General features: G+C 41.4%; 1 protein-coding gene across 1 annotated transcript in view; it reads right to left on the bottom strand.

Moving 5' to 3' along the window:
• The window catches only part of ankrd13c (ankyrin repeat domain 13C), a 44342-nt gene extending 29637 nt beyond the window's left edge, over positions 1-14705 (bottom strand). The window contains exons 1-3 of the mRNA XM_055641895.1: positions 13977-14705; positions 8751-8792; positions 3356-3460 (exon numbers count right to left, since the gene is read on the bottom strand). Coding sequence (XP_055497870.1) covers positions 3356-3460; positions 8751-8792; positions 13977-14271 — 442 coding nt within the window. The 5' untranslated portion in view covers positions 14272-14705. The remainder of the gene's footprint in view (positions 1-3355; positions 3461-8750; positions 8793-13976) is intronic.
• Between the last annotated feature and the right edge of the window lie 870 nt (positions 14706-15575).

The raw sequence follows: 15575 nt of genomic DNA, 5'->3' as shown, positions 1-15575 counted from the left end.
TGTCATATTCCTTTACATCCCCAGAGATACCTATTATAACATTTCAAAGGGGCAACCCTTTGGTCGGTCACGGTCGCGCAGCGGTAGAGTTGCTACCCTACAGCGAGTGTAGCGCCAGAGACCCGGGTTCGATCCTGACTATGGGTGTTGTCTGTACAAATTTTGTATGTTCTCCCCGTGACCTGCGTGTGTTTTCTCCAAGATCTTCGATTTCCTCCCACACTCCAAAGATGTACAGGTTTGTAGATTAATTAGCTTGGTAAATGTAAAAATTGTCCCTAGTGGGTGTAGAATAGTGTTATTGTGCGGGGATCGCTGGTCGGCACGGACCCAGTGCGTCAAAGGGCCTGTTTCCTCGCTGTATCTCTAAACCAAAAAAACAAAACTATTTAAGTCAGTTTGAGCAAACTGTCCAATAGTTTAAACTGTGATTACCTATCCCCATTGGCCTACAATTGTTTACAAAGATGATCCCTACATACCTCAACACTGTGCCATCAGATACAAATTCCTTAGTTTATTAGTTCAATACAGGGCAATTTAGCTCCAGCATTCATTTGCAAGCCATGCATTAGCCAATTTAAGACAGCAACAAACTTACGTCAAGAGCCAACTTGTTAAAAGTAACAGTCTAGTATTTAAGGATGTCACAATCAGATTTGCCAACAGCTAAACTCAACATTATTCAGAGGCAGCAAGCATCCAACAAAAAATAATTGTTAACTGGTGAAATCCAAGGCATTATAGGCAAGTGAGCCTCACATCAATGGTAGGGAAGCTATTGGAGAAGATTCTGGGATAGGATTTATGTTAATTCGAAAGAAAATTAGGGACAGTCAGCATGGCTTTGTACACAGCAGGTTGTGTCTCAGTTAGTAAGGCATTGGTAAAGTCCCATATGGTAGGCTGATCCAGAAGATTAAGATGTGATTAACATTGACTTGGTCCTATAGATTCATAGCTGGTTTACTGATAGAAGACAGAGGTTTTGTGGTGCAAGGACACTATTCAGGCTGGATGTTTGTGACCAGTGGAGTTCCACTGGGATCTGTGCAAAGGAGCATTGATGTACAGAAAGATCTTGGGGTCCAAGTCGATAACGCCATGAAAGTGGCAGCACAAGTAGATACTGGTAAAGTAGGCATATGGCATGCTTGCTTTCATGGCACTGAGTACAAGAGTCATGATGCATGTTTAAAAGGACTTTGATTTGGCCGCATTTTGGAGTATTGTATGCTGTTCTGGTTGTCTCAATACAGGAAGGAGGTGGAGGCTTTGGAAAGGGTGTAGAGGATTACAGGAATACTAAAACAAGGAATTGCAGATGCTGGCTTTCAAAAACAGACAGCGCTGGAATACCTCAGCCGGTCAGGACCACCTTTGGAAAACATAGATAGGTGAAATTTCAGGTCGGGACCCATTTGGGAATACTCTAGAGCCAAAACATTAACTATCCATGTCCTCGGGGGCCACTGCCTGACCCCCGACTTACTCCAACACTGTATTCTTTAGTTAAAATCAGAATGCTGTTTGGATTAGATGGTATTAGCCACAAAAAGAGGTTGGACAGACTGGAATGGTTTTCTCTGGAATTGAGTTTGAGAGGGCAACCTGATAAGTACATAAAATTATGAGGGGCATTGACAGGGTAGACGGTCAGAACCATGGCAGAGAGGAAACAGAGAACGGGGATTAACAGGTCCTTTCAGAATGGCAGGAAGTGACTAGTGGGGTACTGCAAGGCTCGGTGCTGGGACCGCAACTATTTACAATATATATTAATGATTTAGATGAAAGGATTAAAAGAAACATTAGCAAATTTGCAGATGACGCAAAGTTGGGTGGCAATGTGAACTGTGAGGAGGATGATATGAGGATGCAGGGTCATTTGGAAGGTTGGGCGAGTTGCAGTTTAATGTGGATATATGCGAGGTTATCCACTTTGGTGGCAAGAACAAAGCAGAATATTATATGAACGGTGTTAGATAAGGAAAAGAGGAGGATCAATGAGACTTGGGTGTCCTTTTACATCAGTCACTGGCAACAGGCAGTAAAGAAAGCAAATGGCATGTTTGCCTTCATAACAAGAGGAGTTGCCTATAGGAGCAAAGAGGTCCTTCTGCAGTTGTACTGAGGTCTAGTGAGACCACACCTGGAGTATTGTGTGCAGTTTTGGTCTCCAGATTTGAGGAAAGGTATTCTTGCTATTGAGGAAGTGCAGCGTAAGTTCACAAGGTTAATTCCCAGGATGGCGGGACTGCCATATGTTGATAGATTGGAGCGGCTGGGCTTGTATACTCTGGAATTTAAAGGGTGAGAGGGAATCTTATTGAAACATAAGATTAATGGTTTTGGACACACTAGAGGCAGGAAACATGTTCCCAATGTTGGGGAGTCCAGAACCAGTGGCCATAGTTTAAGAATAAGTGGTAAGCCATTTAGAACGGAGATGAGGAAAAACTTTTTCACACAGAGAGTTGTGAGTGTGCGGAATTCTCTGCCTCAGGGGGCAGTGGACGCTGGTTCTCTGGATGCTTTCAAGAGAGTAAGATAGAGCTCTTAGGGATAGCAGAGTTAAGGGATATGGAGAGAAGGCAGGAACAGAGTACTGATTGTGGATGATCAACCATGATCACATTGAATGGCAGTGCTGGCTCGAAGGGCCGAATGGCCTACTGCACCTATTGTCTATTTTCCCCCAGGGTGGAAATGATAAGTACTAGATGACAGAACTTTAAAGGTGAAAGGACTAATTTTTTTGGTCATGTGCAGGACAGGTTTTTTTTAAACTGAGGGCGTTGAGTCCCTTTAACACGCGGCAGGGAGTGGTGGTGCGAGGCAGATTCGACAGTGCCATTCAAGAGACTGAGATAGGCACATGGATATGCAGGGAATGGAGGGATATGGATTATGTGCAGGCTGATAAATGTTGGTCTTGGCATCATGTTCAGCATAGACATTGTGGGCCGAAGGGCCTCTACCCGTGTTGTTCTATGTTATAAGGGCAGTAATAGAGAAAAAGATTAAGATTCCTTTTGTGCCAGATCAAATTACACAGTGCTATATGATTTTATTGTAGAATGGATTGTAAATCAAGTTATGCAGGTCAAGGTTTATAAAGTGCCAATTACATTGTGACTAGCATGGCCACAATGCTGTAGGGATTGTATATCAAGCATTATGGTTGTTTTCTGTAGATCAATATAGACAATTTAACAGCTAGCAACCTTATTGAACACCAGGTTATCCATCCTTTGAACATACAGGGAGAAAATAAGCTGGGTAGAATGGGAGTGGGAAGTACAAATGTATTCTGTAGCACTCCAGACTTGAATAAATGAAACAAAAATCATACTCATTTGTCGGTCTCCATAGCTGATGGCTTCTGCCAGCGGACTCCATCCCTGAGCATTTTTCACCTTTACCAGCGCATTGTGAGCTAGAAGTAAATGGGCGCACTCTGTAAATGGAAATAAAAACAAGTTATGACACAAGTCAAGCAACAATGATGCATCTCCAATTTCACTTGAATGGCAAGCATTTACTGTCTGTATTCATTACTTTCAATTATACAAAATGAATTCCCAAAATCCATTTGCATTATTTCAGCTTAAGTATCAGATAAATTGTTCAAGATTATCTACCAATGTTTATGTATCAGCAAGTGTTTAATATGCAGAAAACGCAAAAAAAGGAAATGTAAGTCTAATCTTCTTCTTATCGAGTCCACACACAAGATTAGAAGTTGTTCAGCCAGAGCTGAACACACTTCTCGGCATCTGCATACAATGGTGTCTGTCTTGTGCTTCTTGGTGGAAAGATTGGTGGAAACAGGGCCGCGACGTGAACGCTCTTTCCTTGACCCCGAAGTCTAAAAATGTTTTCTTGGTACAACAAAACTCTCCACCACCAATCAACTCCCAAAATAAATTGTTTAATTAATTAACAAGCAAATTGAGAAACGCAATGAAAAAAGGTCAATCCATCACAAGCAGTTGGGAAATGGCTCAGTTCAAATCGTCAAGTTAAATCTCAGTTGGGATGAAACATGCAGGGTTCTGTGCACCCGAGTCAGCAAATCAATCATGACTTCTACTCCTATATGAACTGCTCAAGGCACCAATATTTCAGAGTTGAATGATTAGGCATAACTGGATCATTTTTTTGTTGCCCTGTTGGTGAAGCCGACACCTTTTGCCATCATACTTTGTAATTGATGATTCGAGAATTTCCACCAATAGATTAAAAAATTAAGCTTTAATGTGCGAGTAGTGAATCTATATTTAAAATGGCATACTAGGCCATAAATCACACCCATATAAACACTCAAGCTCTTAAAAAAAGACATGGATTGTAATTCATTAAAATTCTGAAAAAAAGTATCTTTAAATGTTTGTACTAGTCCACCACCGATTTTCCGGAACCCTTGGTTCCAGAGCCTTTCTGGATTATCCGTTTTGTTGGACCAGAGGTCATGGTCTCCAAGAGGCATTCAATGGTACTGGAACTAGGCCACCGATGAGCCAATCTGTTGGAGTCAATCTTTTTGTTTTGATTGTTGAGGATGCCATCATGAAACAGGCATCGAATGTAGACAAGTGATAGCATAATCAGGCCATTTGGCCCATCAAGTCTACTCTGCTACATGGCTGATCTATCTTTCCCTCTAACCCCATTCTCCTACCTTCTCTCCATAACCATTCACTAACCAAGAATCTGTCAATCTCCTCCTTAAAAATACCCAATGACTTGGCCTCCACAGCCATCTGTGGCAATAAATTCCAGATTCACCACCCTCTGACAAAATAAATTCCTCCTGATCTCCTTTCTAAAGGTATAATCTTTTATTTGGAGAATGTGCCCTCTGGTTCAAGACTTCCCCATGTAGAAACATCCTCTCTACATCCACTCATCCAAGCTTTTCACTATTCGGTAAGTTTCAATAGGGGGGAAGGGCAATTGACTGAGGTATTAGTGGATGAACCTTTTGGGACCAGCGATCACTGTTCTACTAGCTTTATAATGTTCTATCAGCTTTAAGATAGAAATGTATAAAGACAGGGCAGGCACACAAAATTCTGAATTGGTGTAAGGCTAACTTTGATGGTATTAAACAGGAACCTGCTCAAGTTGACTGGAGTAAGTCGTTTGCTGGCAAAGGAACGTCCTTGTAAGTGGGATGTTTATCAAAGTGTGGTGACAATAGTTTCAGGTAGACATGTTCCTGATAGAGTGAGGGGCAAAGCATGTGGGAGTGTAGAAGCTAGGATGAAGTGAGAAATTGTGGTTCTGGTCAGGAAAAAGGAGGCATAGGACAAGAATAAGAAGTTGGGATCAAGTTTATCCCTGGAGGAGTTTTGGGAACTGAGAAGCATACTTAAGAAGAAAATCAGATGGGCAAAAAGGAGACAGGAGACAGCTCTGGTAGACAATATGAAGGGAAGTCCAAAGAGATTTTATAAGTACATTAAGGGAAAGAGTGACTAGAGAGAGAATAATGCCCCTTAGAAACCAAAGCGGACATCTCTGTGTGGAGCCAAAGGAGATGGGCAAGGACTTCAATGAGTATTTCTCCTGTCTTTACTTTTTTTTTTGAGGAGGTAACAAAAAGGTTGCGAGGGTAAAACTGTACACATTGTCTAGATGGACTTCGGCAAGGCATTTGATAATGTTCTTCGTGGTAGGTTGCTCTGAAAGGATAGATCAAATGGGATCCAGCCGACTGGATAGAGAGCTGGCCTCATGGAAGGAGGCAGAGGGTAATAGTGGAAAGTCATTTCTGAACTCTAAAGCATGCCCCTGTCCCACTTAGAAACCTGAACAGAAACCTCTGGAGACTGAGCCCCACCCAAGGTTTCCATGCGGCTCCCGGAGGTTTTTGTCAGTCTCCCTACCTGCTCCCACTACCTGCAACCTCTGGCAACCACCTGCAACCGGGAACCGCACGGAAACCTTGGGTGGGGCGCAAAGTCTCCAAAGGTCTCTGTTCAGGTTTCCTAAGTGGGACAGGGGCATTATAGAGCACAAGCGGTTCACCACCTCACAAAATATTGGGCTCATAAGGACCCAGGTAAAAGCCTACTTGGAAGGTAGAGAGCTTGTTAAAAGTGTTAAATACTTTGAATCCACCTTCACAAAGGAAATGCTGATGAATTTTACACCACCAGAAAAATATGGATAGACAGAAATAGAGAAGGACAATGTACAAGCAAGATTAAACAAACTAGAAAATGCAAGTTTGATAGATGCAATCCAAATGTGCTAGTGAAAATAAGAGGCAGGAACAGAAGAGGAATTAATTGTATTTTTTCCAATTCTAACAACACAAATTGATGGCTTAGGCCGGGACATGAAACACTGAAAATCTAGTATGGTTTAATGTTTCAGATAAAAAGATGCTGAAAACCTGGAATAAAACAAAATACATTAAAAACTCAGGAGATCAGGCAGTATTTATAAAAAGAGAAACAGTCAACGTTTAGAGTCTGCACAATGTGGGCCATTTTCGGTTTCAGATGCTGCCTGAAAAAAGTTGAGCTTTATCAAAATTTTCTGTTTTTTTTTAAAAATTAAGTTTGTCACGCATAACACATTGACAATATCTTCCCCTCACAGATGTTGCACTAATGCCGGGTTCCTCCAGTTTCTTTTGATCCAGATTCCAGCATTGGAGTCTCTCAAGAGTGCATATCGACTGTTCCTATATTTGTAGTTATTACATTTTCATGATTATTTCAAGTAAAGACTTCACACTACATACTCTTAACAGAGGAAAACAATACTTTTGAGTTCTGAACTAACTGATTTCACTGGGAAGGAGGCACTTCCCATTAAATGGGAAGCTTTAGAAACAACCAGTTTTTGAGCCTTCTAGCATGTCCAATCATGAAAATATCCCAGAAACCGTTTGCAACAAGTCCATGAATTGGAAATTAATGAAAACTGTTTTATGATTGGTGCAACTTTTAGATATGCATTCATTACATTTATAAATACAAAATAAGCACCATTTACAAGAAATCAACATGTGCAAAAGAAATGAATTAATCTGATTTTTGTTTAGTTGGTAAACCGGCATAAAGAGCCGACAGTTGAATCTTGTTCAGCGTTGTTGCCAACAATGCGTCCTCCTGACCTATTCGACACTTAAGAGTTTTCTGTAAATTCACTCTGTACTTTCAATTGGTTGATTGAAAGATACAGCATGGAAACAGGCTGTTAGGCCCACTGAGTCCACACTGTTCTCCAGAGATGCTGCCTGACCCACTAAGTTACTCTACCACTTTGTTTTTGGAGTACTTGCAAACTTTGAAACATTAATCCATCAGACAAAATTAACCAGCAATAGGAAAATATACATTTATAAATCCAAGCCAGCACCTGAAATTATTTGATAAAGTAAAAGAGGGTTGATAAAGGAAATACAATTGCAGTTTCAAAATATTTGACTAAGACAGAGAGATGTTCAAAAAAAAATGAAGACCCTAGCAATTAAAGGACTGTAAATGTGAAAATATAATTATTTGGATAACTGATTTAAACCCTTATGGTCCTTAAATAATTTATTCTTCTCAGAATGGAAGGAAGTACCCAAATATCTTCAGATTTGGTTAGCATTCTTTTAGACTAAAATTTTAAGAACATCGATGTACAGATGAATTCACTGAGGAATCTTGGGGAAAAACTCAGGCCTACTGGTCTGCATAACCATTAAGCACCAATTTACACAAATGCCATGTTTTAATTCTCCCTACATTTCCATTCCCAGACTCTACTACACGTGCACAATTTTATAATGGCCAATTTAGCTACCAACCTCAGAAACTACAATCTTAAATGGAGCAAGTGGAATACCAATTTTAATGAACTGCTAATTAACACCTGTAGAATGATCAAAGGTTAGCACTGTAAATGAAATCACATTTTTTTTTACAACATAGGCATTAGCAATACAAGCATAGTTAAGTCATGTGAGACAATCCATTTGTGCCTAAATTTCAGTGATTTCTACTGAATGCAATACAGGAAGCAATTGAATCAGATATATATTTGGAAAAAGCCAAATAAAGTGCTGGAGGAACTCAATGGGTCAGGCAGCCTCTGTGAATAGAATGGACAGTCGATGTTCCAAATCAGGACCCTTCTTCAGACCAATTGTAGGGGGGGGGGGGGGGGGGGGGGGGAGCTGGAAAAGAAAGCGGAGACCAGGAAAGGCCTGGTATGTGAGATAGGTGAATGCAAGGGGTTTAATTGGCATTGCAAGACAAAAGGGTGTCAGATAAGAGAAGTGAAATGTATAGCCAGAGGAAGGGACATAGGTGGAAGGGGGAAGGAGGGAACGGGGAGCAAGAAGGGAAAGGGGAAACAAAGGGATTCAGGTGGTAGATTTTACAAGAGCCTCAAATACTTTATCAACTACTAAATTCAAAGTTGATGACTGAGATGATCTTTAGAATGTTATGTCTAAAAGTCAATTAGGTGAAAGTAACCAACAAGAATTGCAGGTTAATCAGTTACTGCAAAGATTATATGAAATGATGGTCAAGGTTTGTTTAAGCAAGTGCAATGAAAAAAATTCTAATTTTAATTTTAGAAACATTCTGCCAAATTCAATGTCTTAAGAGATTATATGACCACTGATATATCCAACAGCACTTCAAGCTCTATCATAATCCAATCTTCAGCTGAATGTTCTACAATATAAAATGTGCAACTTTTTAGCAAAGAGATGCTAAAACAAAAGTATTTACCTTTGTGCCCTAACATCACAGCAAGGTGTAATGGCGTGTTTCCTGAAAAGACAAGATGCAGACAAGAGACATGTGCATAATTTTTGTCAGCAACGTAATAGTTATTACTTTCTATAATTAATTAAATTAAATACATCTGATAATGACTGACCCCTTTATTTTAGCTTCACTGTTACCTGAAATATAACTTTAGTGAAGCAGAATGAAATCATCGAAAACTTTTGCTCTTTGTAGAATGATGTTTTATAGGTGCAAACGCAATCTATTGCAAAAAATAATTTTACAATGGCAATTGTAAAAGCATACAAAAACAAAAAGATTTGAAGTGGTAGGAACTGAATACTATCAAGCCAATGGCAACGACAAATATTGAATCAGTAAATTGGTATGACATTTAGGCTACAGTAATCTGTGAAGCAAATAAAATGGACAATTTCGATAAGATCGTGCATGGAGCGGGTCACTCTTGGATCCAGATGTTGAAGAGGACTTGGCAAGATCTACCAATAAAATTCTGTAAATGGTCAGCCAAACAAATCAACGTGCCCTAAATGGAGTATTGCTGTGATCACTGTTGGAATAGTACACATTCAGGCCATGCAGAGTATTTCATCATCTGCTTTAAAGACCATCTTCTTTGTCAATGGAATCAGGAAATGGGGTAATGAGTAGAAAATATATTAACTACGACTTGTTCTGCAGTCACAGTATTTGTGTGACAGGTTCAGTTAAGTTTGCAGTAAATGGCAACCCACAAGATTTCAACAGTGAAAGACTTGGTAATAGTAACATTGCAAAAGAAATGTCAGGGTATGGTAGGTAGGCAGGAAAGAAAACTGTTATTTTAAATGATTAATGCAATCAAGAATGAAGGGCATTGGAATGAGTTTTTTTTCCAGTACAAGTTAAACACAGATTTTCTGGCAGCCTCAGTTCCAGAGCCTTTCTGGATTATACGTTTTTCTGGACCAACAGAGGTCACGTGATAATGAAATCACAATACACCCCTGGCCCACGAATGACACCCTTCCTCAGGGTTCTCACTTAACTTTTTTTCTGTTTCCAGCCGGGCAACCTAGGCAGCTTTTTAGGTTGCCAAATGATAGTTTAGGTGGTCATTTAAGACTGCTTGCATGATAATGTGCTCGGACGAAGTGCGTAGTTACCAGTCGGAATTATGCTCAATGAAGCATTCACATATTATTTCTGCTTCAAATAAAGTCACAAACTAAACATATTGGCCAATCAAGGAGAGAGCGACAGAGAGAGAGGCCCCCGCTCAGAGTTGGAACGATAGGTGTCCCGGGTGCTTGCCAAGCCAGGCAAAATGGCACGGCTTTTAGGTTGCCCGGCGGGACTTTAGGTCGCCATTGGCATCCGGGCAACCATTAATTACGAGCCCTGTATCCTGTGTCTTTAAATCACCATGAAATGCCAGTAACTTAAACAAAACAGGAATAAAATGTAAATGGAATGACCTGCCGGCTTGCACCGTCTCTTTGGCTGTTTAGATCGCTTTCTTCCGACGCCACTCCCGACTCGCAAGTCGCACCAGCGAGTCCTTCACCCACCACAAGGACTAAAGTGTTGGTAATTCAGCGCGTCAGGATATCTAGAGAACACGGATAGGTGACCGGATCCTTCCTCAGACTGATTCAGTCGGCTGAATTACTCCACCATTTTGTGTAATTTTGCTTTAAAACTGAAAGCCAATGCCGCTGGTCTGCACCAGCAAGCCCCTCTACACTGGCTCACATGGCTGTTGTTGTGGCTCATGTTGTTATCCCCTGGCAACAGCGCTTTCTTTGGGTCACCTTCCTCCCCCCAACCCCTCCTTCTCCGCCCGGGGTCACCAAAATACTCCACCTTGGAAGCAACAGCAGGAGAAAGGGGAGGGAGCCCCTTGGTTACTGAGCACATTCTGTCGGTAGGGGCACATTGAGGAAAGCCGTCGCCAGAGGCTATGTGAGCCGCAACAACAGCCATGCGAACCTGTGAAGAAGGGCTCACTGATGCAGATCAGCGGCATTGGCTCCCAATTTTAAAGTGAAATGACACAAAACGCTGGAGTAACAGCCAACTGAATCATTCGGCGGAAGGGTCCCAATGTCACCTATCAGTGTTCTCCAGAGATCCAGATGCACTGAATTACTCCAGCACTTTGGTCCTTATGGTGGGCGAGGAAAGGCTCGCTGGAGCTCCTTGCGAGTCAGGAGTGGCGTTGGAAGCTAGCTCTCTAAATGGCCGTGGAGACGATGCAAGCCGGCAGTCGGTCAGCAGGTCCGTCTGGTATATCAAACATCTATTATAAGGGGGTCATAAAAAGAGGGTTTATTGTATTGCCTTTGCAAAATAGTTAGGAGAGATGATTGAGAGTATAGTTAGTTATTTCACAACAGAGGGACATGACCGGAAAGAGCGCTCGCCACTCGCAAGCCATTTATGGCTGCTCAGAGAATTTCAACCGAGATCTCATAATTTTGACTGGATGGGTGGACCATCAGTTGCCAGATAATTGGGTCAACCTATATTTCCTGTTTTTGTTGCAAATAATATTTGGACATACTGTATATGTGCACAAGCTATTATCCAAGGAAAATACAAGTAGCACTGAACACGGCAATCATCAGCACACGTCTGCTAATCTGAAAGAACTGTGGAAGGGTAAAATGCTGGATATCAATGATGCAGTTGACGATGAATGAACCTAGTACACTTCTCCAATTATATAAATACCCCAGCACTGGTCTACAACAAGCATCTCAACTTCTCTCCTGAATTTAACCCTTTTGTTCTTAGTTTGACCAGAACAATATTGAGGTCAGCAGCAGAATGGTTCCAATACCAAAATAAGTCTGCGCAAGTGACTGCTGAGTAATTATCGCTCGATAGGAATGTTGACAATACCTTCCATTTCTTTATTAATGGAATTATAATAGACAGCTGACTAGACTACATTTTTTGTCCTGGTTTTAGGACACAAGACATCTCCGAGCAATGTTCCACTTTGCTGGTTGGAGGCTGATGTTGTGGGTGTACTGGATTTACTTGGCTAGAGATGTATCTGGTTCTTGAGCACATCTTTGGCACTACTGCAGAATATTGTTGAAGGTCACAACCTTTTCTGTATTCAGTATGCTCTGCCTGTTCTTGATATCACATGGACTGACTCAGTTGGCTGAAGATTTGACTTCTGTGGCAATGACAAGGCCAAAATAGATCATCCATTGACTGAAGATAGTTGTACGTTTCACTTAATCGTTACGTATTGAGGAAAAGTATAGCTTGCCAATTCAAGTAAACCTTTAGCTGTATCATAAAGTCTTAAATATAGCCAACTATGCATTTGGAAGCGACAAATTGTGGTGGTGTGGTGCCATTAGATCTTAATTTTACTACAACATAAAATTTGTGTGTGTTTGAAAACTTGTCTCATCTTAGTTCTAATCCTTTTTGTTTCCTTATACTGCTTTTTTATGATTTGACATTAGATATCATAAGCATAATTTCCTAATTACTCCTTAAGGGATTTAATTCCTCCACCCATTCCACTTTTTTCCCTTCTGGAAATGGAGAACTTGCCCAACCTGACCTGTCGGGCAAGTATTTCTTCTCTGTATTTTGCAACTTCTATAATCCATTACCTCACTCTTTAACTGTGCCTACTCACTCATTGACCAAATAACTTAATTACCAGCTCCACAATCACTCTGGTTTTGCTCTCCTCCATCCCACCCTCCCAGATTCTTAACAATCTTCTTCCCTGTACTGATAAAGGTACTTTGCTCCTCTTCTCACAGGTGCAGTATAACCTGCTGAGCATTTCAAGTATTTTTCTGTTTTATTTCATAACTCATCAATCCAATTTGTTGCAAAATAAAAACAGAAAATACTTGATTAGTTGTTGATCAATGCTTGATTAGTTGTCCACTAAAGCTCCAGATCTCCCACTGTTGAAAGTGTGCTATTCCGAGTCAATTTTTCACATGGTCAGGGTGAAAGCCCATAGAAGATTTGGTCAAGTATAATGAATGGTTAGTATTGTTCATCATCACACCCCTCAAAAATCCAAGCCTTTGTTTGTAAAACTGTGCAAAGCTGGACAATAAACTTACTGTGTCAAGATCTTAGAAAAAGTCTAGCCGTAATTTACAGAAATTGGATGTGTGATGAAAGAGACCAAAGAAATTGAGGCCGTCTATTTGGAGGAAAAAGAGAGAATTACAGAGCAAGCTACTTAAGTATTCCAAAATTATGGAGTGTTTTGAAAAAGTTAACATGAGAAGCCCTAGCACTAAATATCTGTAATGGGCAGTTTAATTTTGAGATGCAGTTTGGAAACAGGCCTTTCAGCCACCTCGTCCACTTACAGCATCCTACACACTAGGGTCAATTTACAGAAGCCAATTAACCTACAAACCTGTACTCTTGGGGATGCGAGAAGAAACTACAACACCCGGAGAAAACCCACATGGTCACTGAGAGAACGTACAACGTACAGATAACACCAAACCCGGGTCTCTAGTTATGTAAGGTAGCAACTCTATCACTGCGCCACCCCTTACGTTAAGAACAGTGAGATTAAAAGGTCAACATAATCTGTCATAGCATTTCCAGAATGTGCAAAAATTGAGGATAAACAATACGATTATTTTCCCTTTTTCCTGACTAGGTCTGAAGAAGGGTCGCAACCCAAAACGCCAATTATTCTTATCTCCAGTGATCCTGTCCGACCCACTACTCCAACTTTTTGTACCCATCTTCGCTTTAAACCAGCATCTGCAGTTCCTTCCTACACAAATATTTTAAAACAAACCAATGCCAATTAATGAAATTCATTTTAAAAGTCTCCAATTAGCTAATTAATTTAGTTAAGCAAAATTCAGACACCACTTAATTGATTCTCCAAACTACAGTTCTTATCCGAAAGTTTTCAGAATAGATATTTGAGGCCTACTACTAAACAGATTCCAGTTCTTTCCCTTCAAGGATTACGCCTACTTTACAGACTTATCTTTATGCCGCTTTTGTATAAATGGCGAGAACAGCGTATGCCAAATGTTAAAACCATGGAAGAATATTAAACAATTCAAATTTAAACAATTCAACAAATCAAACATAAAACATGCGTGCGCATACATTGAACTTTGATTAGTTAACACTACTTTGGGCAAAGAGATTCCCATTTTCCCCAGAAGAGTTCATTAACGCCGTGTCAGAACTTACCGTGGAGATCTTTTTGAGCTATGTTGTGGGTCCTTATCGATGACGATAATTTACGAATATCGCCTTTAAAGACGCATTCATGGACTGGAAAATCAACGCCTCTGGCTGCCGCTGCCGCCGCCTCCGTGGTGGAAGCCGGGCTCTTGATCAGTTTGTGGTTCGCAAAGAGTTTAGCCCGGTTTTTAGTCCTAGTCGCTTCGTCGTCGTGCTCAGCTTCAGCCTCTTCTTTGAACAGCCTGTGATCCCTACGCACCGAGCGGCCGTTAGCAATCCTTTCCGCCTTCTCTCCTGTCATGACGCCGAGAGAGATGGGAGAGGGCAGAGTGGCAGTACTGCTGCCGTGGACCTCGCACACACTCGGAGGTTGACGATAGCACTTCTAGCTGCTGTTGTTGCACCGCGACCGCCACACAACGACATGTAGAGCAATCAGATACGGGGCTCGGAGGCTGCGGTAACATAGGAATAAGACAGCGGCCTGAAGGGTGGGGAGAGGGCGGCACCAGAGAGAGCCCGGGGAAGGCAGCGAGCGCTGAACGATGTTGAGGGGAGGGGCGGGACGATTGAAAAAGCAACGCCAAACAACCACTGAAATATAATCACGGACGCATATAAAGCCAGAGGGCCGCTGGTCGGCAGCGCCACCATCCAGTTCGTAAACTCTTCAACCTGCACTTCAGCCTAGGCCGCCATTTTTGTCCCCTCACTCCCCTCTCCCAACTATCGCGATGTTTTGAGCGGTCTCCACTTTTGTCGCGATCTTTCATGACTCCCGATTGTCGCGTTGCGCCGTCACCGTGGCAACGCGGGCAGCGACGCGGTTTCACCAGCGGGCCCCGGCGGCGTGTGGCGAGTGAGATGTTGCTGCAGAGATGCTGACACACAACAAGATAACTTTGAGGAAAACATGTGCAGGAAAGAACTGCAGATGCTGGTTTAAGTCGAAGGTAGACACAAAATGCTGGAGTAACTCAGCGGGATAGGCAGCATCTCTGGAGAGTAGGAATGGCTGACGTTTCGGGTCGAGACCCTTCTTCAGACTGATCAGCCAGAATTGAGGAAAACATGTTGGCTACAGTGTAAACTTTGATGCAAAATGAGCAACTCGGCTCCAAGTTCCAGGATGATACAGGGGGACCGTTTGGATGTGATGTTAAAATGGAATAAGCTTTTTTTATGAAGGAATTTACAGTCGCCCACTTATTGTGGATGGTTCTATCAGTCTGGTGCCTGATCTTCCAGGTGAATCTGTGAGATGCACGGAGGCTCTTCAACTATGTCTGATGGCTCTTTTGTGTTGCAAATATACAAGTAGAAGGATGCACAGCACTTTAGAAGAAATTGTAAATATCAACTATATAGCATTGTTTCGTACAATAATATATTAAAGTCCTGCCACACTTAGTTTCACTTAAATACATTACCCTGTTTTCTCTAACCTACCATCGAGTATTTACATTAATGGAATTATACAATCAATGTATTCACATTAACGTAAATAGTATATTCAACTGATTGTAAATTTGCCAGATTGTTTAATCATGTCAATTACTGAATTATTCATTGCAAGTTGAACTTGATATCTTTAAGTTTCCACTC

This window comes from Leucoraja erinacea, chromosome 10, assembly GCF_028641065.1.
Source record: "Leucoraja erinacea ecotype New England chromosome 10, Leri_hhj_1, whole genome shotgun sequence".
In the NCBI taxonomy this organism is placed as follows: domain Eukaryota; kingdom Metazoa; phylum Chordata; class Chondrichthyes; order Rajiformes; family Rajidae; genus Leucoraja; species Leucoraja erinaceus.
The sequence above is the reverse complement of the archived record's forward strand: the minus strand, read 5'-3'. Positions and strand labels throughout refer to the sequence as shown.